Below are 26532 nucleotides of genomic sequence, written 5' to 3' on the forward strand. Positions count from 1 at the left end.
ACGGTAGGCACGTTGGTGCGCTTATGCCCGCCCCCTACAGACCTCTTAGGGAAAGGGGTGAAGTCAATAGTAGACAGTCTAAGGTTAAAGGTTTTGGGGTTTGGGGAAGAAACCACAGAGTCAGGGAGAGGATTCCAGACCTTGACCACTCTGTGGCTGAAGTCGTATTTCCTGCAATCAAGTTTGGTGCGGTTAACCTTGAGTTTGTATCTATTGTTTGCTCTTGTGTTGTTATGGTTGAAGCTGAAGTATTCATTGACAGGTAGGACATTGCAATGTATGATTTTTAATTTTATTTAATTCTCTATTCTATTCTTCTTAGTTCTTAATTCCTAATTCTATTCCTATTCCATTCTATTTAAATTCTATTCTATTCTAAAGTTCTTAGCTCTTAATTCTATTCCTATTCTATTTTCTATTCTATTCTATTCTACTTATTCTATTCCTATTGAACTACCTCCACGGTGAGCAGAAAACAACGGAGCTCAAGAGATCACCAGGGACGCCGCTGAATGGGCAACCTTTTGTGCTGACCCACCCAAACAGGGAGGCATTCCAGGATTGGATGCCTTCTGCAGAACCATGACATTCTGTTAATTATTCCAACTTTTCTGCAAAGAACAAAACTGATTCCCCCCCCCCCCAAAAAAAATCTCTAACGCCCAGTGTGGCACCCTGTCCTCTGGCTCCTCCCACCTTGTGCCCCCTTTCCTCTGTTGCCCCCCCAAAGAAACGTCCAATTCCACTTTCTGCAAATGCAATGCACCCCCCAGGGCTTCCTCCTCACCCCACCATGAGCCAAGCGGTCCCAAGGAAGGATCCCCTCCCCAATTCCAGCCTGCGACCCTGGAGAATAAGAACTGCTTTACAGGACGGGCATTATCTTCCCAGAGACCCTTCCAGAGGGTAGAGGGGTGCAGGGGGGGGGGAGAAGTGGCCTGAGAGCAGAGCTGAATCTTCCTTAGGACCGAAGCTTCTATTATGGAGGGCAGACTCAGGTAGCAGATGGCAGAAAGGTAGATCTCTGAGTGAATCTGTGATTCTGCAAGCAACTCAATTTTTGCTTTGCCTGATTTTTGGGTAAAAGTTGCTCTTTTTTATATTAAAAAATTCAATATTTACAGAAATATTTACATACAAGCCACGCCCATCCAGTCGTGACCACCAAGCCACACCCAAATTAGGCCACGTCTCTGAATCCCACCCCAAAGGTACCTGTGTAAATTGTGATCTGCAAGCCCCCCTTCTTCCTAAGGCTCCACCGCGCCCCACCCTCTTCATTGTGGCCCAAAGATGCCCCCAAGTCCACCATTCTCCGGCTATGTAATGGGAAATCCCTCGGACTACACTGCAGGGTTGTCGTAGCACCGGTCCGCTGCTGCCCTTTGCAGAGCCTCGAAAAGGACCGGCATATTCGGCGCGCGAACAAAAGAACTGCTCCCTTTTCCCTTCGCAGTCCTGCTCGCCGGTAGTGCGCAGACTCACGTCCTGGCCCTTTCCGAGCATGCGTAAAGGAACCCAGCTCCCGTTACTTCGACCGCCCGACCGCCTGGTATAGAATGCGGATCCCGCGCATGCGCAACGGAGCACCTGCGTCCAGAAAAAATAGGGAGCAAGTAAAATACTCCTCGCGTAGTTATTAGCTCGCACCATGTTTAAGACGTTGTTTTAAATCACGACTATCAACGGGGTTCTACATCTGCAATTAATCATTTTTTAAAAAAATAAAAATAAAAGGTCATTCCGCGCAGGCGCAAAGCTTAGGCGGAGAGGATGACGCATGCGCAAATCAGAGTGGTAACGGAAAGAGGGGGAAGAAAGGGGGGACGCGATTGCGCAGAAAGACCCTGGGAAAGAAACAAAAATAGTGCCGGAGTCGCCGCGCGTGCGCAAATCAAGGCCGCCTGGGAGCGGCGCGGCGCCTGCGCACACAGACCGGGCAAGGAGGGGCGAGGAAACGGAGCCGAACGGGAGGGAGGGGGAACAGAGAGAAAGGGGGGAGAGCTGTATCCTCGCGCATGCGCGTCGTGGAGGACCCAACGCGCTTCCTTCCCGCCCCCCAGCGAACCCGAAGTGTGTGTCGTGTTGTGTGTGTTTTTTTTTTGGTGCGTCCGCCCCGCGCCTGCGCGGCAGAGGCCCGCCGCCGCGCGCATGCTCCCGGGGCGGCGGGAGGCGGCGGTGCGCCTGCGCGACGAACGCTGTGGCAGCGGCGGTGGCGGGGCCCTGCGTGTGAGGCGGCGGCGGCGGCGGCGGCGGCGGGCGACCTTCTTCTTCTTCTTCTTCCCCTCAGCGGCAGCGCGGGCCCCGCCCCTGTCATGGCAGCCGTCCCCTCAGCCGACCCGCGGGCTGTCCCGGAGGCGGAGGCTGAGGCGGCGGAGGGCTCCCTCAGGCCCGTCGGGTAGGCCGAGCCGGAGAGTCTCCCTCCCCCCGCCCCCCCACACCCCCCACCACCTCCGCGGCTACCCCTCGCCAGCCCGGCCTGAGCGTCGCGCTTGCGGCCCGGCCCTCGCCGTTGGATGTGGGAAAGGATGGAGGCCAAGACGGTGGTCTACGACCTGGACACCACGGGGGCCTCATGGAGGTGAGCGCGGGGGTGGGGGAGGGGCGGGGAGGGAGGGGGGAAGGGTTAGGGTCCCGTCAGGCGCCCGGCTGACCGATGCTCTCCCCGCTGCCCCTCCCCCGCCCCCCCCCCCGCAGCAAATCCAGGCGCTGTTGGCCCCCCGCGGAGCGACGACGGAGGAGGCGGCGGCGGCGGGAGCGAGAAGCGGAGCCGGCGGCCGGAGCGAGGAGGCGGCGGCGGCGGCGACGGGCACCCCGCGCACCACTTCCAGCAGCATCAGCAGCATCCTCCGCACCACCATCACCACCACCAGCAGCAGCAGCAGCAGCAGCACCACCACCACAACCCCCGCGCCGGCCGTCTCGCACGGGCCCTCCCGCCGGCGGCGGCCCAAGCCGGCGGCGGCCCCTGGCGCCCCGCACCCGCAGCATCCGCACCACCGGCGCCGCCGCCGCCGTCGTCCTCCTCCTCCTCCTCGGCCGCCGCCTCCTCCTCGGCCGCCCAGCGACGCAGCGGGCGGGCCACGAACCACGACAGCTGCGACAGCTGCAAGGAGGGCGGCGACCTGCTCTGCTGCGACCACTGCCCGGCCGCCTTCCACCTCCAGTGCTGGTGAGTGAGCGAGAGAGCCCGGTCCTCCCTCCTTTCCCCTCCTTCCATCCATCCTTCTCCCTCTCTCTCATTCCCATCCATTCCTCCTCCTCCTTTCCTTCCCTCCTTCCCCTCTTTCTTTCCTCTCTCCACCTCTCTCTCCCCTCCCTCCCTTTTCCCTTCGTTCCTTCTTTCTTCCATCCTCTCTCATTCCCATCCATTCATCCTTCTACTTTTCTTCCCCTTCTTTCTTTCCCTCTTTCTCCTCTCCCTTCCACCTCTCTCTCTCCCCCCTTCCTTTCTTCTATCCATCCTTCTCCCTTCATTACTTTTCCTTCGTTCCTTCTTTCTTCCATCCTCTCTCATTCCCATCCATTCATCCTTCTCCTTTCCTTCCCTCCTTCCTTCTTCCTCCATCTCTCTCCCTTCCCTCCTTCCCTTCTTTCCTTTCTTCTTCCCTTCGCCTCTCTCTCTTCCCCTTCCTTTCTTCCATCCATCCTTCTCCCTTCCTTCCCTCCTAACCCCTTCCTTCCCTTTTTTCTTCCTTCTTCCCTCCGCCTCTATCTCCCTTCCTTTCTTCCATCCATCCACCTTCCTTCCCTCCTTTTCCTTTCTTTCCTTCCCTCCTTCCTTTTTCCCTCCCTGCCTTTCCCTTCCTTTCCTCCATCTATCTATTCTTCTCCCTTCCCTCCTTCATTCTTTCCCGCTTTCCTTCCTTCCTTCCCTCCCTTTTCCTTCCTTTCTGCCATCCATCCATCCATCTCCCTTCCCTCGTTTTCTCCTCTTTCCTTACTTCCACCTCTCTCTCTTCCTCCCTCCCGCCCTGCCCGCCCGTTATCCCTGCCCTGCCGCCCGCCCGTTATCCTGGCCGCTTCCCGTTCCCCTCCGGGCAGGGCGCCGACATCATGGCAACCCGCCTGGGATTGCTGCCTCTTTTCCTCCAGCGCCATTTTGCCCATTGGGCCCCTCCTGGTGTGTGTCTCCCCCCCCCTTCCCCCATCAGCCTCCGAGGAGGCCGGGTCCAGGGAGGGAGGGAGGCTGGGCTGGGCTGGGGCCCTCCTGGCTGAGAGGTGGGTGAGAAAGAGGAGGAGGGCGCCAGCTACTCCCAAGTAGACCCAGGCAGGCTCGAGCTGCTGCTTCCTCCCTCGCCCTGCTCTTTTGTTTATAGCCCGGTGGTGCTTTTCCGGCTCCTCCCTCCTCCTCCTCCTCCTCTTCCAGCCGTGAAATCTCGGCTGCAGGTTTCCCAGCCCATTGTTTGCATTTGGTACTCCCACCCCCACCCCCGCCTGGGGATCGGGGAGCCCGGTCAGAAAGAAGGTGCCTTTGCCCGCTAGGCGGGCAGGCAGGCAGGCAGTCTGGGTGGTGCAGGCCTCCGGAGCTGGCAGGAGCGCAGGGAAGAGGCGGTGTAGAGGTGGCGGCGGCGGCAGCAGCCATAAAAGGAAGGCAGCAGTGCGACAGGCTAAGGTGTCCTCGCCTGCCGCCTCTGGACCGGGAGGGTCAGCGGGGAAGCAAGCCTCTGGTGGGCTTTTGTGCCCTTGTCTGGAGCCTTCCTCTTCCTCCTGCCTGCGAACGTGGGCCGGGCTGGGCCTCGGGGTTGCTGTTGGAGGCGGCTGAAAGTTGCTTTTGAGCTGGTCGGCAGGAAGGCAGCGATGACCCCACCGGCAAGGTGGCTGGTGCGATGTGAGGCTTTGGAAGGGCACAGCCCGCCCTGAAAGGGAAGGAGGCTGGAGAAGCGGAGGAGGAGGAGGAGAACCGTAGCCTGAATTCTGTGCCCGTAGGACAGCTACACCGAGGGCCCAGCCTGACCTGTGCCGGACACCGGCCCTGCCACCTCCCAGCCATTGTCTGGGTTGAGAGTTACGCCCCAGCGCATCTACAAGAGAGAGAAAGAGAGAGAGCGGCCGTTACCCCCAGCTCTGGGTCTCAATGGCTCCCATCCTCCTTGGCAGCCGTTCTCATTGGCGGAACCGGGACTTGCCTCCCCTTGGCTTCTGCTGGGCCACGCTGCTGCTGCGTCTCAGCCAACCATTTTGCCTCCCGGCGTCTGCGGGTGAGGAGCTGTGTGTGGGGGGTTTGGGGTTCCTGCCTCTCCATCTAACATGGTCACTCTCCATGCCTCTTTTTTTTTTAAGATGGCCCTGAGCTGCCTTCGGCGGAAGGCAAACGGCTGTTTAATTGAAGGTGGCATTTGATTTCTCTTTCCCCGGCATTTGTTTCTGTTTAAATTATACATAAACTGGCAGCACACATGGGAGGCTTTGCTTTCTGCATTCGTTTAACTTGGGCCCCTTCTTTCCGTGGCGCTGGGTTGGCTTGTATTGTTTACACAGTTGCAAATAAAAAAAAAATATTTTTTTTTTGGTTTGCTTTGCCTTTCTTACTTCGACTTCAAACAGTGCTCGTTCTCGCAGTTGCTCGAGGCGTTTTCTTGTTGGGAGCCGAGAGTAAGGTGGACGGAGGCAGTCTAGGGAAGGAAAATGGCAGAAGCTGGCCATTATGAGGGGCTGACACGACCCTGCCTTGTTCCTCGGTTTGGGGAGGGCTGGACTCTGCTTGAATTTTATAGAGGTTGGGCTTTGGGGCCCTGGCATCAGGACTGTTCTGCCTCCCAGGTCTTTAAAAAAAAAAAAATCTAAGCTTTATCACTCACGAGCAAGGAGAGACGCTGTTCAGCATGGGGAAACGGAGGCTGGAAAATGGACAGGGGGCAGTGAGGTTTTTTTTGGGGGGTGTCACTGTCCTGAAAAATAAGGCCGTTATTCATCTTTCTTTGTGTGTGTGATAGGCCGTGTTGTTTCTGAACTGTACCTACTCAAAACTTGCCTGTCAAACAAAGAAAGGCCTGTCTGCCTTAGATACGTTCTCTCTGACGCTGACCTGGACGCTTCCCCCTGTGATTTCATGCAACCGGGATGCGGCCTCTGGATAGCCGGCAAAGGATTAATTTGTATTAAAAGGATTACCGTTGGGAGTGAGCTCCATTTAGAGCCCTGCCTTTTGGTCAGGCAAGATCCTGCGTATGTCGACAGCATTCGTGGCTTCCTTTTTAAGATATCGAGAGATAGCGATCGATCGTTGCCATAGCATTGTTTAGAAAATACATAGGAAAAACTCTTAGAAAAGAGTTTGTACAATCTTGGTCAACAGCCTGGTAAAATAGATAAACGGAGTATCCTGTCTGTTTTGTATTTCTTGAGAATTGGCGCACTCGTGGCCTGTATTTTATGTCCAGTCTGTCCTTTCCTCTCGGGACATGCTATATTTAATGGAGATTAGCAAGAAAGTTATTGTGTGTTTTTAAAAAACTTCTGTTCGGTGCAGCCCTGTTCTTTCTGCTGCTGACATTATTAACGTTGACATTAGTGTAACCGATTCTTTGAACAGCTTTTGTGAATAAAAAATAAAAAAATAAAAAATAGCTAGGAGATGCTTGACTGTTTTATTTTCTTTCACCAGTCCCTCAATCCGGTGCCTTCATATACGTTCTACAGTTACCAGAATGCCCGTGGCTGGGAATTTGGGAAATAGGCCTCTTGCCACATTTGAAAACATCAGGCTGGGGGGAACTTAAGAATACTGTATGCCTCTAGCTGTCATGATCTTCATTCCTTCCCCCTTTTTAATATCCGCTTACATATACATTAACTTTCGGCGGCTGTTCCCAAAGTAAGTTTATGGTTTTGTGGGTGAGATAACCTTCCAAGCTGTTAGATTTAGAAGTTACCAACTCCAGAATGACTCTGGGCAAGCTTAGATGTAAAAATAGATAAACAATTTAAAAAAAATGAATCTAACCGTGCAGATAAGCTGCAACGTCCCATTCAAATTACGTCCCGGGGCTCCACGAACACCCTAGCCCAAGGCGGGGGAGAGCAGCCAGCTTTCTAAAGGCTTCCGGAACATCGTCAGGATGGTTGCTAAAGGGATCTCTGTAATTAAAGGAATTTCATCAAGGGAAAAAGAGGAGCTTTGTTTGGCAGGTAACTAGGAAATAAGCGGATAGCGGCAGAGAGCGAACGGAATTTTGCTTCCCCCGGTTGTAAAATCCTTCTCCAACCTTCATGAATCCTCACGTCCATCTGGGTGAACTCCCACCGATAACCAGCCTCTCAGGCTAGAGTTCTAAAACCTTTGAAATCAGCTGCAATTTCCCTTGGAAAAAGAAAAAAAAAAAAGACAATGGCCCTGTGTGTAAGGAACTTGAACGTTTCCTGCCTAGTGGAGATTCTCAGTGAACCAAGGTCACGGTTCTCCCAAAGGTGCTTCTTTCCCAAGACAGCTGAACTTTTCTTCTTTGAAAACGCTTCGCTTCTCACCCAGGAAGCTGCTTCAGTTCCGAAGAAGTGAAGAACTGAAGAAGCTTCTTGGATGAGAAGGGAAATGTCTTCGAGGGGGGTGGGGGAAAACAAAATCAAAGTCTAGTTGCCTTTTGAAAAAGCACATTTGAGTCTTCCCTTACGGCCTTTATACTACTTCCTCACTTCCTATTATTTTTGTGGATTTTCTTCCTGGAGGCTCACTCTGTACCTTTAAGGAACTGACTTTGTTTCCCTTATGGGGTTGGGTTTTTTTGGCTCGGCTGCTCTCAATATAGGTCAGCCATTTGGAGACCTGTGGTGTGAGGGCTTGAAAGGAAATTCTGGCGTCGGCCTTGCTGAGGAGTTCCAGTTTGTCCCTGTCCTCTTGACAGACCCGGGTGTGTGCCCTGGTGTCTTCTAAGGGGGTACAGATGACTGTCTGAATGCATCTGTTAGTCCTGACACTAACCTGCTGGTATTTATGCAGCATTTAAAAAACGGTCTTTGTGGTTTGTTGGTTTCCTCCAACCTATGTAAAAAGTTCAGATAAAGGAGGATATTTGTAGGTCAGGATGGAGGGGTGAGGTCTTTGATGTTTTCTGAGCTTGGTGGGTGTTTAACTGCAGATGTTTCATGACCCAACTAGTTAACCTCAGGGCTACAATGGGAGGGGGGAATTGCAGAGAGGAAGATAATGAGAAAGAGAAGGAGGATGCTAGAAGGGAGGAGGTGTGCAGAGTGGAGAACAGTGAGAAAGGGAAGGAGGAGGACTGTGGGGTCCTCGGTGCTCTCCGAGTTTGGTTCTTTTCTTGCAGACATTTTATTACCCAACTAGGGAAGAGCCTCAGTGATGTTGTAACAGGACAGTAATCAATTACACTGGTAGCACTGTTGATGTTCCCTAGTTGGGTGATGAAATGTCTGCAAGAAAAGAACCAAACTCGGAGAGCACCAAGGACCCCCACACAGTCTTTCTCCTGCTCCTCCTCTCCTCCATAAACCCCCCTCCCTTCTAGCACTGATGATGTTCCCTTGTTGGGTCATGAAATGCCTGCAAGAAAACAGCCAAGCTCACAGAGCACCAAGGACCTCTCAGTCCTCCTCCTCCTCCTTGTAGCACTGATGATGTTACCTAGTTTGGCAATGAAACGTCGGCAAGAAAACAATCCGGCTCAGCGAAGCTCCAAGGACCCTCCCTGTAAAAACGTTTCCTCAGAAGTCTGGTGTTTTGTACCGTGTTTCTCATATAATAAGGCCGGGTCTTATTTTTTTTTGAGCCCCGAAAAAATGGCTAGGCCGTCTTTTGGGGGGTGACTTAATTCCCCTTGCATCTTTGGGCAGGCGGGTTGGATGTTGACCTCGGCGTTGGTGGGGCACTTTGTATCAGGGTCAACGTAGGCAGCACCATATCCGGGTGTGCAACAAAAGTACTTCCTAACAGCAAGCCCCCACCATTTCCCCCATTTCGCATGTTTTAATATAGGCCTTAATTTGGGGGAGGGGCTTAATTTCATTTCATGCCTATAAAACATGCTGGGACTTCCTATTGGGGGAGGCCGTATTGTTGGAGAAACAGGGTAAAATGCTTACGATTCCGCTCTCTTTGGGATGTTGAGGCCAAGGACCACAGTCCATTTGGTCAGCCTTGTCCCTTCATTTCCTAAACCGGGCCCTTTCCAGCTTTAGCCGGAGGTGCTACTGAGAACGGACCGACCGACCGTGCTATTTGCCACCTGCCAGGGAGTTCTCCACTGTTTATGGAGGCCTTACCTCCTTTTACGATTGTTCAGATAAGGTTGCTGTGGCACAAAGGTGAATTACTTTTATAACACATTGGGTTGACACTCTCTTCAGTGGCTGGGCAAAGAGTCCTTCCGGAGGAAACGTGAAGAATAAACATTTTAAATACGCAAAAACAAGTCCTTCACCAGCTCTGTGTGCTATAGAAAGTGTATTAAACATGGGTTGCGTATGTGTGCCTCTTTGATGTGCCCCTCAGTCGCTGGCTGCATGGAGAGGATTTCTAAAATGGAAATGAGTTTGAGAACCACTCCTAAAAGTTTCGATCCTGAAGAGACAGCTTTTGGGAAGCCTGGATTGTAACCTGTTACAGATGACAAGGAAGGACATGATAACAGAAGAGAGTTGGGAGGGACCTTAGAGGCCTTCTAGTCCAACCCCCTGTGTAAGCAGGGGAGCCTATACCAGAGAGGTCCAACTTGGAACGTTTAAAGACTTGTGGAATTCAACTCCCAGAATTCCCCAGCCATCTATGCTGGCTGGGGAATTCTGGGAGTTGAAGTTGACAAGTCTGAAACGTCCCCAAGGTTAGACACGCATATCCTACACCATTCCAGACAAAATGGCTGTCCAGACCTCCACAACTTCTGATGGCAAGCTGTTCCACTGGTTAATTTTTCTCCCTGTTAGGACCTTTCTCCTTTAATTCCAGGTTGCTTCTCTCCTTAGTGTCCATCCATGGCTTCTTGTCCTGCCTTCAGGTGCTTTGGGGGATAGCTTGACTCCCCTCTTCTTTATGGCAGCCCCTCAAATATTAGAAGACTGCTATCATGTCTTCTCTAGTCCTTCTTTTCATGAAACCAGCCCTACCCAATTCCTGCCACGGTTCTTCCTATGTTTTAGCCTCCAGTCCCCTCATTATCTCAGTCGTTCTTCTCTGACGCCTTGGCAATTAGATCTTTCGTCGTCCAAAGGCCCCCGATTCTTGGTCAGAGATGGAAGGGCCGAGAAGGAACCCCCCATCCTGGCTGCTCACAGGAATAAATACTGTTGGCTCCGGCGACCTGCTTTGACATCTCTTCACAAGGCTTTTGTAGTAGTAACAGCATGCCGTACACGAGAGACTTCTAATTTGGCAGCCGTTGGGTGGACCGAGCATCACAATCTGTTGTTATAGGAGGAAAAAGACCCTTGGAGCAATGAGATTCCGGCTGCTATTCACCTCCTTCATTGAGACATTTCATGACCTGACTAGGGAACATCATCAGTGCAGAAGGGAGGAGGAGGAGGAAGATTGTGGGGTCCTTGGTGCTCCCTGAGCTTGGTTGTTTTCTTGCAGGCGTTTCGTGACCCAACTAGGTAACACCAACCGTGCTACGTTCACAGGGTTTGCATAGTGCAAGCCCTGCCCCCTCCCAGCACTGATGGCGTTAGTTAGTTTGGGTAATGAAACGTCTGCAAGAAAACAGCCAAGCTGAGAGAGCGTCAAGGACCCCCACAGTTTGAACCCTGAGCTACAAATGCCCTCCTTCGTCGATCTCCTTACTTGGTCTGGAGAGGGAAAGAGACAGGAAAGGGGGCAGCAGCGACCAGAAGGCTCAGCCAAGGGAGGGGAGGGGGAAGCCGTTGGAAGGAGTGGATAATGGGTTGGAAATCTCTTGAGCCACGTCCCCCATTTTGCCCTCTAAGCCAGACTTGGAGGGGAAAAAGTAAGTCGCAGGACCGGGACCAACATTTAAATTTGGGTTTTAAAAGGAATTGAGCTCAGGAGCTGGGTAATTCCTAGAGTACAAGTCGACTTTAACGAACCGAAATCGGACCCCAAAATTTCCGTTGCTAACCAAGACGGTTGTTCAGCGAACTTTGCGCCCTCGTTTTGCGACCTTTCTTGCCGCCGCTGTTAAGCGAATCGCTGCCGTTCTTAAGTTAGGAACACGGTTATTAAGTGAATGTGGCTTCTCTCCCCCGGTTGACCTGGTTTGTGGAAGGTCGCAAAGGGGTTCACGTGACCCCCCTCCCAGGACGCTGCAGCCATCATACATACAAGTCACTTGCCAAACATCTGGATTTCGATCCTGGGGATGCAGCAATGGTTGGTCGTAGGTGTGAAACCCGCTCCCTTTTAAGTCCCTTTTTCCAGCGCCGTTGCAGCTTCCCAAACGGTCACTCAGTGGGTGTTTGTAAGCTCCCTTTTACCAGAAGTTTCTCCCCAGGAGCAGAGTCCGACCCTGCGGAGATATTTTCTGGATAAGAACCAGGAGGCAGATCTGAACTGCAAATCAAAGTCCCCTTTATCAGCTCAGCTCACCTAGTCCAGGAAAGCCAGTGGATTACCAGACGGATCCCGTCAAGACGGTTCCGCTTCCTTCCACAACAGCCCAGCGGAAGTCAGTCCTCGACTTAAGAACCGTTCGTTTAGCAGCCGTTCGAATTTAACGCCGGCACTGGCAGAAGGGACTTGGGACCGTCTTTTTTTTTTCCCTTTCTTACTTAACGGCCGTTGCGCCATTCCCCCGTGGTCAAAATCCGGAGGCTTGGCCACTCACTCGTGTTTATGACGGTTGAAGGGTTACGTGATCTCCCCCCTTTTGCGACCGTGGAAGCCAGATTCACTTAGCGGCTGTGGGATTAACTTAACTCCCTGCAGTGATTCACTTAACAGCGGTGGCAGGAAAGTTCGTCAAGTGGGACAAAACTCCCTTAACCACCTGGCTTGCTTAGCAAAAGAAATGTTGGGCTCAGCTGCGGTCCTAAGTCGAGGACTGCCTGTAACTCGAGGCTTACGACCATTTTTCAACCTTTGTAACATCTCCACGATGGTGTGAACAAAATCCAGAACTTTTAGAATAACTTTCTTGTCCCTTTGAATGCACACGAATTGGCCTACGTTGAAATGGAATTTCGTTGCAGCCTCATACTTACGACCACTTCTTCTGGTGCTTGCAGTGTCCCAAGATCACGTGATCTCCCCCCCCCCCCCCCCTCTAATTTTTGCAACCACTGGACAAGGTGAATGCGGAGGCTGGATTCATTTAACAGCCATGTTTGCTAGCTTACCAGCCGTGGCGATCCACTTAACGGAGGCAAGAGAGGTCGCAAAGCGGGGCAAAAACCCGCTTAACAAACGCCTCATTTCACGAGAGAAATGTTGGGCTCACTTGGGGGGGGGGTCATAAGCGGAGGACTTATCTGTATTAATGTCTTAGATTAAGTCATCTAGAGGTAATCCTCAACTTAACAACCATATTGGAGCCTGCAGTGATTATCACAATTCGTGCTGGTTGTTCAACAGGCCCCCCTGTGACCAAACCTGATATTACAACCCCCTTTTTGGGGTGGGTGGGTGGGGGTGGCGCAAGCCCTTGTTAAACAATCCCCTTGTTTGCTATGAGACTCTCTCTTGCTGGAAACCAGAAGTAAACACAGGTTGCAGCAAAAACACCACAAAGTTGTGACCACAGGATGCTGCAAATGTCAGCCAGTTGCCAAGCACCAGAAGATGTGGCCCCGTGACCACCGGGGGTGAGGGGGGGGGAAGGAAGAGGCCCAGCAAATCCAGAACTTAGAATCCGGGTCCTAAGTAGCTCTGTTGTAACTTGAGACAGTTGCTAAGCAGCTGGTTATAAATCGAGGACTATCTGTGATCCAACTCCCGGGATGAGCTCTTTCAGTCGTTCGAACCAAAACGATCGTAATGTTCCACTGGGTGTTTTTGTTTTTCCCCTCCAATACGAGAATAATTTTTAAATTTTGAATTTTATGTGTATCCTCTTCTCTGGGGGAACAGAAACCGAGTTTACTTCTCATCTTATATTAACAATTAAGGCTGGCTCATGATTTGGAATAGAATAGAACTGGAAGGGGCCTTGGAGGTCTTCTAGTCCAGCCCCCTGCTCAAGCAGGATTACCTATACTATTTCAAGTTAAGTGACTGTCCAGTCTCTTCTTAAAAATCTCCAGTGATGGAGCACCCACGACTTCTGGTGGCCAGCCGTTCCACTGGTTGATTGTCCTTACATTCAGGAAATTCCTCCTAAATTCCAGGTTGCTTCTCTCCTCGATTAGTTTCTCTCCGTTGCTTCTTGTCCTGCCTTCAGGTGCTTTGGGGAATAATTTGACCCCACTCTTCTTTGTGCCAGCTCCTCAAATACTGGGAGGCTGCTATCATGTCCCCCCAGTCCTTCTTTTCTCTAGGCTGGCCAAACCCAAATCCTGCCGCCATTCTTCCTGTGTTTTAGTCTCCAGGCCTTTAATCCTCTTAGTTGCTCTTCTCCTAACTTTTTCCAAAGGAGCACTAATACATCACGTGATCCTGATCCTATGCCTCTGTTTATACAACCCAGGATTGTATTCGCTTTTTTTTTGGCTGCTTGCTGCACATGGCTGGCTCCCATTCAAGGGATCGTCCACGTCCACTCTCCCAGTTACTCCAGCAAGGGAAATTGGGCTGGTTGAGAAGATGCCACAGATGGTTTCCTTACGACTTGGGAAGAAACAGCCACAAATCACCACCGTACTTTGAACTCCCGTTACCCCCTCGTTTTTTTTTCCTGCGTAATTCATGCCAGGGGTGGCACAACGCAACAATAAATCAAATGTTTTCAGCGTTAGCTGCATTGGCCAAGTAGGGGAAGGCATTGGGTGAGCGGTTCCTTGATTGCAAAAAAACAAAAAAAAACAACCCCAAAACTTCTGGGACAGGAAACGAGAAATATTTCTGGGCTCGACAGAGAAATAAGTTTGCTAATTGTGGCCGGAGTGTGAATACATTGTGTGAATAAGGTACATACGAAAGTTGCCCTTGGTAACTAGAAGGCCCTTACGAGATTCTGTAATGTTCTCCAAATTCCCCAGAGCAACTCTGATTTTTTTAAGTATTAGGAGTTTAATTGAAGCTGCGGTCCTTGACTTAACGACCACAGTTGAGCCCAGAATTTCTGTGGCTAAGCGAGGCAGATGTTAGCTGAGATTTGCCCCGTTTTGTGACCTTTCTTGCCACCGTTGTTAAGTGGATCTGTCTTTTCCATTAACCTTGCCTGTCAGAAGGTGACCAAAGGGGGAATCCTGTGACACACACACACACACCTCGGGACGCTGCAACCATCGTAAATATGAGTTCAGTGGCCAAACATCTGAATTTGGATCTTGAGACTGTGGGGAAGCAGCAATGTTTGTGTGAAAAATCGGTCACAGGTGGCTACTTTGAGTACCGTTGCAACTTTGAATGGTCACTAAATGAACCTCTTAGTGCAATACCCTTAAAAAAACCCAACATCCTGTAGTTTCAAATAGTCCAGAAATGCAATAAAGAGGGGTTCCCCCCCCCTCCTTTATTTTTGCCTTTGATGGAAAGAAAGCCAACAACCTCCTTCAGATGCAGCTAAAGAGGAAGACTTGTAACTTCAGAAGCCCTTTGCAACGGTCGTTTTCACAAAAGCTGTCTCGTCTGTGCCGGGGTTTGTCCCGGTGGCGCCAACATGCCCTATGGGTCTCTGGGAACGAGTGGTTGCAATTAAGGATCCAGTTGAGGTAACTTGAACCCGGCTTTCTCTGCATTTGGTCAGTTTCCTAACGGGGTGGGGGGTGGGGGGGAACCTCCTGATCGTCCTGTGTCCTCTGGGTGGCTTTGGATCGTTTTCTACGAGGAGTTTCTGTGGCAGGTTTTGAAAAAGGTCCCCAGAAATAAGACTTAAGGCGAAGGAAGGAAGGCGGGAGCTTAGCAGGGAGGCGGTAGCGGCTAAGACCCTAGAACCGTGATGGCGGACCTATGGCACACGTGTGCCGGAAGTGCGACAAAAAGGTTAGCCATCACTGCCCTAGAAAGTCTGCAGAGAAGACCCAAAGGTGCTCCCCCCCCCCCCCCCAAAGAGGCCACTGGACTTTCTGGTTTTTCTTTGAAGACGTTTTGCTTCTCATCCCAGAAGCTTCTTCGGCTTCCCCCACCATCCAGTCAGAGCGGAAGGAAGCTCCTGGGAGCGAAACGTCTTCAAAGAAAAACCAGAAAGTCCAGCTGCTTCCTGAAAAAGCACCTTTGGGACAGTGGGGGGAATGTTCTTTCACTATCTATCTAATCTGTCTGTCTGTCTGTCTGTCTGTCTGTCTCTCTCTCTCTCTCTGTGTGTGTGTGTGTGTGTGTGTGTGTATGTATGTATGTATGTATGTATGTATGTTTTCTTAAGTTTTCGCGGCTACTTACATGTATGGCATTCAGCTTTGTTCAGGTATTTTCCCACGTCATTGTAGTTGTGCTTTTAAAGTTGTAGCAACGTTTCGGCAGAATCTCATCTGCCATCATCAGGCTTCTGTATTGTGTTTGTCTGTGAGTCAGACTTTTACAGTGGTTTCAGTTTAAAATTTGGGGCTAGCCTATTGGTCAGAATGGTTTTTTTCTTAATCCTGACTGGTTGGGAGTCTTGGTCTGTGTTTATTGGTCTTGGAGTCTGCTTGATTGGTGTTTCTAATATCTTCTGTCTGTTTTGTGGCTTTTTTGGTGTCTTGATTGGCTGGCAACATTGTGTTCCTGTATTGGAGGCTTTTAGTGCAGCTTGGCTCCGAGTAAACGGGCGGCTATCATTTATTAGGAAGCTAGGTTTCATCTGGGTGCCTGGTTGGGGTGTGTTTGAGCTGGAGGTATCAGGGGGGATCTGTTTGTGCCCAGGTGTTTGTCTGGCTAGTGGTGTGGAGATTTTTTTTGTTTTGAGAGTGCAGGCTTCCAGATAATTGACAGTCTGGTGGAATCATCTCTTCTGTTCATGCTTTCAGGTCTTTTTTCAATCTCTATGGCTTCTCTGATAATTCTGTGGCTGGGGTTTTCCATAGTGGTTAGGGTTTTGGTGCCATTGAAGTTGATGCTATGACTTGTGGCTTCCATGTGTTGGACTAGTGAGGAAGTGTGTTCCAGCTTTTTGACTGCATTTTTGTGTTCATCCAGGCGGGTGCTTATTCTTCTATTGGTCTGTCCAATGTATGTGGCCGGGCATGATGCACAGGGGACTTCATCTATGCCTTGGTTTTCCAGGTCAATTTTATCTTTGGGGTTTCTAAGGATGGCTGCTATTTTTCTGTCTGTTTTGAAGGCAGTCTTGATGTGATGCCTGTGTGGTATCTTACTGATTTTGTCAGTAAGGAGACTATATATAGTATTCAGCTTTGTGAATTTTCCCACGTGGGAAAATACCCGAACAAAGCTGAATACCATACATGTAAGTACCTGCAAAAGCTTAAGAAAACAGACACACACACACACACACACACACATATATATGAATATGAGAGAGAGATTAGAGAGATAAGATAGATATATAGTTTTCTGTCTCTGCTGGACTTTCTGGATTTTCCTTGAAGATGTTTTGCTTCTCATCTCATACAAGAAGCTTCTTCAGCTCCGACTGGATGGGAAGGATTAAATCCTATAAATATAAATCTTTCCCTTCCCCACCATCCAGTCAGAGAGGAAGGAAGCTTCTTGGATGAGAAGCGAAACATCTTCAAAGAAAAACCAGAAAGTCCAGTGGCCTCTTGGGGAAAAAAAAAATAAAGCACTTTGGAGACAACCAGGACCTGGATGACTGAGGATTCTGCGGAGAAGACCATACAGGTTATACAGGTAGCCCTCGACTTACAACAGTTCACTTAGCGACCGTTTGAGGTTCCAATGGCACTGGAAAAACTGATCGATGACTATTCTTCAACCTTACGACCGTTGCCGCATTCCCCACGCTCATGCGATTTACCCTTGCATGCTTGGCAACTGTCCCGCGTTTATGACGGTTGCAGTCTCCCGAGGTCAAATGGGGAAAGCAGATTCACTCAGCAACCGTGTTATTAATTTAATGGCTGCAGCGATTCGCTTAACAAATGTTTCAAGGGAAGTCGTAAAAGGGGGCAAAGCTCACTTAACCAATGTCTTACTGAGCATCATAAATGTCGGGCTCTATTGTGGTCATAAGTCGAGGGCTATCTGTATGATGAATGGTTAAGGGAGCTAGGTATATCTAGTCTATTGAAAAAAAAATAACCGAGTTGGAAGGGACCTTGGAGGTCTTCTAGTCCAGCCCCTTGCTCAAGAAGGACACATCATACCTTTCCAGACTGTCGTCTTGGAAAACCTCCAGTGATGGAGCACCCACACGTTCTGGAGACAAGCTGTTCCTTTAGTTAATGGTTCTAACTTTCAGGGAATTCCTCCTCAGTTCCAAGTTGGATCTCCCTCTGACTTCCGTTCCTAGAATTCCCCAGCCAGAAGGCTTTAAGATGGGTAGACTTAGAATCCTAGGGTTGGAAGGGACCTTGGAGGTCTTCTAGTCCAACCTCCAGGAAGACCCTACCATTATTCTGGACAAGTGGCTGTCCAATCTCTTCTTAAAAACCTTAAAAACCTCCAGTGATGGAGCACCCAGAATTTCTGTCCAACTATTTACAAAGTCTGCACTACTATTACTATTACTATTCATTTTCTCAGCACTGCTTAGCCTCTCCCACTTGTGACCGTATGACTGTAACTTTGTCGCTTGTATCCTTACGATTTATATGCACTGTTTCCTGGTATGATTTGATGGCTTATTGTACCCTCTGACTGTCATGAAGCGTTGAACCTGATGATTCTTGACTCTTGACGAAAGTATCTTTTCCTTTATGTATCCTGAGAGCATTTGGACTAAGACAAATTCCTTGTGTGTCCAATCACACTTGGCCAATAAAAGTATTCTATTCTGTTCTATTCTGTTCTATTTTCTATTCTATTCTTTCTATTCTATCCCTTATTCTCTTCTCTTCTCTTCTCTTCTCTTCTCTTCTCTTCTCTTCTCTTCTCTTCTCTTCTCTTCTCTTCTCTTCTCTTCTCCTCTCTCCTCTCCTCTCCTCTCCTCTCCTCCCTCCCCTCCCTCCCCTCCCCCCCTCCCTCCCTCTCTTCTGGAGGCAAAGCCGGTTAATTATTCTCACTATCCGGAATTGATTTGAATTGATTGAATCTCCTTGATTTCTTTCCATCCGTTGCTTCTTGTCCTGCCTTCAGGGGCTTTGGAGAAGAAGTTGCCCCCTCTTGTTTGAGAAGTATTGGAGGAGGCGGGGACATGACAGCTGCCTTCCAGTACTTGAGACATTGTCACACGGGGATTGACTTATTCTCCAAAGCACCCGAAGGACCAGAAGCAGTGTGTAGAACCAACTTAGAAATAAGGGGAAATTTCTTGACCGTGAGGACAATGAATCAGTGGAACAGCTTCCTTCCTGGAGTTGTAGGTGCTTCATCACTGGAGGTTGTCAAAAATTAAGACCGGACAACCGTTTGACCAGGATAGCATGCCTTGAGCAGGGGGTTGGACTAGAAGACCTCCAAGGTCCCTTCCGTTATGATTCTGTGATCTCAAAAAGTTCTGTGCTTAGTCCCCCTGCCCCTGTGGTTAAAGAGTCGAGAGAGAGAGAGAGAGAGAGAGAGAGAGAGAGAGAGAGAGAGAGAGAGAGAGAGAGAGAAAGAGCCACCAAGGAATGAAATCAGGAGTGCACAACCACTGCCCTTCTAGGTCCTGGAGAATCCTGTCCTGTTTGATGCCACGTTGCTCACAACTACCGACAGAACAAGGATGCAGAGGCCATAAGCTGCAGAAGTCAAGAGGTTTATATTCCCCCCCCCCAAACACGCACACACACACACACACATTTTGTCACCAACAAGCACAAGCCCCCAGATGATGGGGAAGAAAAGGAAGGATGATTGTTTATATTTCTGCTTACATCTTCCCTAATTTATTTTAAACCTGGGAAGTACAAGGTCTTGAGGATAACCATCAGAAAGAGCATGAGGAGGGTGTATGTATGTTCAAATACAATAATAATTACATAGCTAATTGTAGATAATATTAATAGATAATTGAATGGGTAAGGTTTAATTAACGTCATTCTAAGCGCCCACCTACTTGGTATTTTTATATCAGCCGCCGCTCCCGTTTTTCAGTTAAGGTTGCAGCATTTCGTGTTTTTAAAGTCCAGGGCAGCCCTCAGTCCAACTTTTCATACAGCGCCTGGAAGAGCAGAGTTGCCTCAGTTTTGGGTTAAATATGGTTGGTTTGCCCAACCCTTGAAATATCGCCCATTTTTTAAATAGAGCTGGATTTTTAAATAGAACAACGCAGGTTGGGTATGATTCAAATCTATACATTCTGTATATAGGAAGTCCTTGACTTAGTGCCATTTGTTTACTGACCGTTTTAAAGTTACACCGGCACTGAAAACAGTGACCGTTTCTCACGCTTACGACCTTGGGCAGCATCCCCATATTCACGGTATCGAAATTCAGGCGCTTGGCAGCTGACTTGTAGTTATGACGGTTGCAGTGGTCCGCTTTTGCAACCTTCTGATAGGCGAAGGCAATGCGGGGGGGTCAGATTTACCTAACAGCCGTGTGACTCACTTAACAACTGCAGTGATTCACTTAACAACGGTGGCAAGTTGTAAAACGGAGCGAAACTGACTTGACACCTGTCTTCGATGAGCAACAGAAATTTTGGGCTCCGTTGTGGTCATAAGTTGAGGGTATTTTAATCGGGTATTTTCTGCATTTCAAGCCAACAGATAGAAGCTTGACCAGACCTTTGATTGTATAAGATCCGTTGCAGGAACTGGGTATGGCCGGTCTTGAGAAGAGAAGGACTAGGGCAGACGTGATAGCAGGATTCCAGTATTTCAGGGGCTGCCCCAAAGAAGAGGAAGGGGTCAATTTATTCTCCAAAGCCCCTGAAGGCAGGACAAGAAGCAACAGATGGAAACTAAGCAAGGAGAGACGCAACCTGGAATAAAGGAGGAATTTCCTAACGGGGAGGACAATTAACCAGGGGAACTGCTTGCCACCAGAGGTTGTGGCTGCTCCAACACTGGAGGTTTGTAAGAAGAGACTGGACAGCCACTTGTCTGAACTGGCCTGGGAAGACCTCCAAGGTCCAGCTCTATTCTGATTGATTGACTGACTCTTTCTCGCTATACCTTGTAGGCTGAAGGACTGACCAGTTGCATCTGGAGTGTTTATAGGTTTCCCCTCTGAAAAATCTTTGGGTGGATACAACCTCACTTGTGATAGGCTAATGTTGTTCTCCACAACAGAGACAGCGCATAGGTGCAGACATTTTACTTTCTAGAAATGTATTTTAGATATGATTTTGGCACTAAAAATACCTCCCCCGCCGCAAGACCCCCAGAGCTGGTATATATAACCATGTTGGTTCTCTGTTGTGGCCTTTCCTCCCATCAATCACTGCATCCTTATGAAAACTCTTTTCTTCTGTTAGGAGCAGACCGGACGAACCTCAGGGGTTCCCTCCCAATCTGCTTAGCCATTTCTAAATCTGATTCTGATAGATTACTGGTTGACCCATACGTGTTGCACCTGATGACTCTTGACGAATGTCTCTTTTCTTTTATGTGCACTGAGAGCATTTGCACCGTAGACAAATTCCTTCTGTGTCCAATCACACTTGGCCAATAAAATAATTCTATTCTATTCTATTCTATTTTCTATTCTATTCTAATTTCTCTTCTCTTCTATTCTCAATAAAGATTCTATTCTATTCCATTCCAATCCAATCTATTCTTTATTATATTCTATTCTATCCTATCCTATTTTATTCTATATCCTGTTCCATCCCATCCCATTCTACTGTATTTAAATTCTATTCCTATATCATTCTATCCTATCCTATCCTATCCTATCCTATCCTATGACTATTATTAAGTGTTCTACCAGATGATTCTTGACTCTTGATGAATGTTCTATTTTCTTTTTATGTACCCTGAGAGCATTTGCACCAAGACAAATTCCTTGTGTGTCCAATCACACTTGGCCAACAAAGAATTCTATTCTATTCTATTCTATTCTATTCTATTCTATTCTATTCTATTCTATTCTATTCTATTCTATTCTATTCTATTCTATTTTCTATTCTATTCTAATTTCTGTTCTATCCTATCCTATCCTATCCTATCCTATCCTATCCTATGACTATTATTAAGTGTTGTACCAGATGATTCTTGACTCTTGATGAATATCTCTTTTCTTTTATGTACACTGAGAACTTATGCACCAAGAGAAATTCCTTGTGTGTCCAATCGCACTTGGCCAATAAAGAATTCTATTCTATTCTATTCTATTCTATTCTATTCTATTCTATTCTATTCTATTCTATTCTATTCTATTCTATTTTCTATTCTGTTCTATTTTCTATTCTATTCTATTTTCTATTCTATTCTAATTTCTATTCTATTCAAATTTCTATTCTATTCTTGATAAAGATTCTATTCTATTCTATTCCATTCCAATCCAATCTATTCTTTATTCTATTCTATCCTATCCTATCCTATCCTATATCCTGTTCCATCCCATCCCATCCCATTTCTACTGTATTTAAATTCTATTCCTATATCATTCTATTCTATCCTATCCTATCCTATCCTATCCTATCCTATCCTATCCTATCCTATCCTATCCTATCCTATGACTATTATTAAGTGTTGCACCTGATGATTCTTGACTCTTGACGAATGTTTATTTTCTTTTTATGGACCCTGAGAGCATTTGCACCAAAGACAAATTCCTTGTGTGTCCAATCACCCTTGGCCAATAAAAGGAATTCTAATTCTAACTGGGGCCCTGTGTGCTTGTTTGGCGTGTGAGAGGCAGCTTGGGGTAGTGGTTAAGGCTTTAGGCTAGAAACCTGGAAACTGGGAAGTCTTGGCCTACCTTAGAGATGTGAGGCAGGATGTTGCAGACCAGTTCTTGATAAGCCTTGCAGGAGTCACCCTGACTTGAAGGCACCAAATAAATAAATTAAATAACAGGTAATCAGAGTTGAAAGGGATCTTGTAGGTCATCTAGTCCAACTTCCCCGCCCAAGTGGGGGAAACAAACAAACAAAACAAGCCCACGACCACAATGAGGCCCAAAGTTTGTGTTGCTCAACTGAGAAGTTTGTTAAAAGTGAGCTTTGCCCCCTTTTACAACTCTTCCTTCCCATTTGTTAAGTGAACCCCTGCAGTTGTTAAAATTAATCCCAGCGTTGTTAAGTGAATCTGGCTTCCCCGTTGACTTCGCTTGTCGGGAGGTCGCAAAAGGGGATCAGGTGACCGTCATAAGTATGAACTGGTTGTCAAGCGACCGAATGTAAATCACGTGACCCTGGCGATGCTGCAATGGTCACCAAGTGGGAAAAAAGGGTCATAAGTCGCTTTTTTTCAGTGCAGTTTGTAACTTTGAACAGTTGCTAAAGGTTGTAAGTCGAGGACTGCCTGTAGCTGAAATACACCTTTATGAAAGGAAGCGAGACATAACTCCCAGGAAGTTTTTGTAGGATATCACTGGTAACGGAAGGAAGGAAGGAAGGAAGGAAGGGAGGGAGGAAGAAAGAAAGAAAGAAAGAAGAAAGAAAGAAAGAAAGAAAGAAAGAAAGAAAGAAAGAAAGAAAGAAAGAAAGAAAGAAAGAACCAACCGCTTAGAGAGGGCTATAAAGCACTGTGAAGTGGTATATAAGTCTGAGTGCTATTGTTTGGGAAGGGAGGGAGGGAGGGAGGGAGGGAGGGAGGGAAGGAAAGAAAGAAAGAAAGAAAGAAAGAAAGAAAGAAAGAAAGAAAGAAAGAAAGAAAGAAAGAAAGAAAGAAAAGAAAGACAGAAGAAAGAAAGAAAGAAGAAAGAAAGAAAGAAAAAGAAAGAAAGAAAAAGAAAGAAAGAAGAAAGAAGAAAAAAAAGAAAGAAAGAAAGAAGAAAGAAAGAACCGCTTAGAGAGGGCTATAAAGCACTGTGAAGTGGTATATAAGTCTGAGTGCTATTGTTTGGGAAGGAAGGGAGGGAGGGAGGGAGGGAAAGAAAGAAAGAAAGAAAAAGAAAGAAAGAAAGAAAGAAAGAAGGAAAGAAAGAAAGAAGGAAGGAAGAAAGAAAGAAAGAAAGAAAGAGAAAGAAAGAAAGAAAGAAAGAAAGAAAGAAAGAAAGAACACCTGAATTTACAATCTTGGCAATCTTGCCCCCTACCACCCCTCTGGACTTGGCACCAATTCAGAGTACATAAGCAGGCATGAGGGATCCCGGAGTCCTAGTGGACAATCCCTTAAATAGGAGCCAGCCGTATACAGCAGCAGCCAAAAAAGCCAATGCAATCCTAACTTGCATTAACGGGGATACAATCGAGATCCTGGGAGGTACTAATCCCACTCTATGTATCCTTAGTAAGGCCACACCTAGAGTCCTGCATCCAGTTTTGGTCACCACACTATAAAAAAGATGTCGAGGCTCTAGAAAAAGTGCAGAGAAGAGCAACCAGGAGGATGAGGGGACTGGAGGGTAAAACATACAATGGACGGTTGCAAGAACCGGGACTGGCTAGTCTAGTCTGTTTGTCTGTCTGTCTGCCTGCCTGCCTGCCTGCCTACCTATCATCTGTGTCTCTGTCTGTCTGTCTGTCTGTCTGTCTGTCTATCATCTATCATCTCTATCTATCATCTGTCCGTCCATCCATCCATCCTTAGTAAGGCCACACCTAGAGTCCTGCATCCAGTTTTGGTCACAACACTATAAAAAAAGATGTTGAGACTCTAGAAAACGTCAGAGAAGAGCAACCAGGATTAGGGGACTGGAGGCTAAAACATGCAATGAACGGTTGCAGGAACTGGGCCTGGCTAGTCTAGAGAAGAGAAGGACCAGGGGAGACAGGAGAGCATCTTCCAATATTTGAGGGGCTGCCACAGGGAGGAGAGAGGGGGGTCAAGCTATTTTCTAAAGCGCCTGAAGGCCAGACAAGGAATAATGGATGGAAACTAATCAAAGAGAGAAGCAACCTGGAATTAAGGAGAAACTTCCTAACAGGGAGGACAACCTGTGGAAGAGCTGGCCACCAGAAGTTGTAGGCGCTCCATCACTGGAGGTTTCCAAGAAGAGACTGGATGGTGGTTTGTCTGGAATGACATAGGTTCTCCTGCTTCAGCAGGGGGCTGGACTAGGAGATCTCTACGGTCCCTTCCAGCTCTACTGTATTCTACAATCCCAATATTTGAGAGGCTGCCACATCGCATGCTGTCTGGAATGATGTAGGTTCTCCTGCTGGAGCAAGGGGTTAGACTAGAAGACCTCCAGACCTCCCTCCGTGGTTCATGTCTGGGCCGGCCATGCCGGATCCAGCGCCAAAGCTTCTCTGAGCCTCAACGTCTTGCCACGTTGAGTTCTTGGCTCCGCCGGGTGCGTCTTTCTCGGCTCTGGAATCTCAGCCGCTCTGACTTGGTGACTTGGCACGGCCTCTGGGCCCAACAGCGGTTGCTGGGTTGCTGCGTTGCTGCCGCCGCCGCCTCCTCTGTGCCATTTCCTCTTCGTGTTCTCATGTGGCAGGCAGGCCCGTCCCACGTGGGGGGAGGGAGGAGGGGGCCGGCCTGCTGGAGCGAATCATGGATAGTGTAGTAGGTGGGGGTCAAGGCGGGGTGGCCCACCACCGTTAACGCTGATAGATCCATCGACGACGTAAATGTGGAAGGGGAGAAATGAAGGTTACGGGAAAAAGGCGGGAGGGGCCTCTTGGGAAAGCCGCCAAGAGTTCTGAATCATAGACGTTCCTTAAAATACATCTGTCGCGGCCGACGGAAAGGAAGTCAAATATCCTAAACCTTTTGCACACTTGGGAATGAACTAATATGTGAGTTTAGTGGTAGTGCGGTGCAGATGTCGGGTTTAAGGGTGAAACCGCACAGCTCCCGCCCGGAGGGGAAGAGACCCATTTTTGCCTGAGTACAGAATACTTTGTTTGCTTCTTTTACCTGTTTATCTGTTTTACAAAATGTCTCTCCTTCCACCGGCTCTGGGACTGACTCAGGCCGTCCTCAACTTGACAACAATTCATTCAACAACCAAAGTTACAATGGCACTGAAGAAATCGGGTCTGAGGAGCGTTTTTTCCCCCACACTTAACAGTTGCAACGTCCCCATGTGATCAAAATTCAGACAGTAAAATTCAGACTCATATTTGTGTCGAGGTGGCTCGATCCCCTTTTTTTGCGACGGGGAAGCCGGATTCCCCTTCAGAAGGGTTGCGACTAACTTAACTGCCGCGGCGATTCACTTAACAAACGGGGCCAGGAAAGGCTGTAAAACGGGGCCAAACTCATCTGACCAACTGTCTCGCTTGGCAAGAGAAGTTTTGGGGCTCAAGTTAAAAACAAAAAAATATGACCACGGAGTTATCTTGATTCTAGTCGTAAGCCGAGGTAGCGCAGCGGCTCCTGCAGGGAATTTTTTCTTGGCTAAAAGGAAGAAGTTGTGTTTCCTGAGAGGTACAAAAAAAAGAAAGAAACTCTTTAACTAAGAGATAATTAAGCGCCAGCTAACTGCTCTGAGTCATCTTCAGCCGTTCTGTACTTTTGTTTGAATGGAGGAGAGGCTGAAGGATGGGCCTTTGTTTGCCTGCTGCCTTTCCTGGGCTTCCTGTTGACCTCTGGCAACTGTGAACACATCGGGTTTTGAGTCATTTTTGCTCCTCTTTGAAGGGGTTAGAAGAGAGGTCTCCAAACTTGGCAATTTTAAGACTGTTAGACTTCAACCGATGCTGGCTGGAGAATTCTGGGAGTTGAAGTCCACCAGTCTTAAAGTTGCCACGTTTGGGGACCCCTGGGTTAAAATAAGAGTTGGAAGGGACATTGGAAGTCTTCAAGTCATTTTAGCCAGGAAAAGCCAAAGGGAGAAGCCCAGGTGAGGCAAGACCTGGCTCAAAAACAGGGACTGGGACCCCGGAGTCCTAGTGGACGATCCCTTGACTAGGAGCCAGCCAGGTGCAGCAAGCAGCCAAAGAAGCGAATGCGATCCTGGGTTGTATAAACAGAGGCAGAGGATCAAGATCCCATGAAGTGTTAGGACCTCTTTAGAAAGCCTTAGGAGGGCCGCACCTGGAATCCTGCAAGCAATTTTGGCCACCACCTTAGAAAAAAAGATGTTGAGACTTTGGAAAAAGTGCAGAGAAGAGCAACAACTAAGAGGATCGAAGGCCTGGAGACTAAAACGTATGAAGGACGGTTGCAGGATTTGGGCTTGGCTCGTCTAGAGAAAAGAAGGACTGGGGGGGACGTGACATGATAGCAGCCTTCCAGTATTGGAGGGGCTGCCCCAAAGAAGATTTGGGGGTCAAATTATTCTCCAAAGCACCTGAGGGTAAGACAAGAAGCAACGGATGGAAACTCATCAAGGAGAGAAGCAACCTGGAATTTAGGAGGAATTTCCTGAATGTAAGGACAATCAACCAGGGGAACTCCTTGCCACCAGAAGTCGTGGGTGCTTCATCACGGGAGATTTTAAAGAAGAGATTGGACCATCGCTTACTTGAAATAGTATAG

At 48.4% G+C, this 26532-nt stretch overlaps 2 protein-coding genes across 3 annotated transcripts in view; both read left to right on the forward strand.

Moving 5' to 3' along the window:
- Positions 1 to 2378: 2378 nt before the first annotated feature.
- On the forward strand, positions 2379 to 9552 carry LOC148132660 (uncharacterized). Its single transcript, XM_087952843.1, is given in 7 exon segments — positions 2379 to 2562; positions 2565 to 2581; positions 2698 to 2713; positions 2716 to 3172; positions 5101 to 5201; positions 7746 to 7847; positions 9449 to 9552. Coding segments are annotated over 7 exon segments (843 nt in total). The 5' UTR covers positions 2379 to 2516.
- Positions 3002 to 26532, forward strand: part of PHF12 (PHD finger protein 12) — a 69487-nt gene continuing 45956 nt past the window's right edge. For both annotated transcript variants that reach the window (XM_087956021.1, XM_087956017.1), the window contains exon 1: positions 3002 to 3172. The gene's annotated coding sequence lies outside the window, so the exon portion shown is untranslated. The remainder of the gene's footprint in view (positions 3173 to 26532) is intronic.

Source organism: Notechis scutatus, chromosome 1 (genome assembly GCF_049901735.1).
Source record: "Notechis scutatus isolate UNSWTSFEM ecotype Mainland chromosome 1, rNotScu1.2, whole genome shotgun sequence".
NCBI lineage: Eukaryota > Metazoa > Chordata > Lepidosauria > Squamata > Elapidae > Notechis > Notechis scutatus.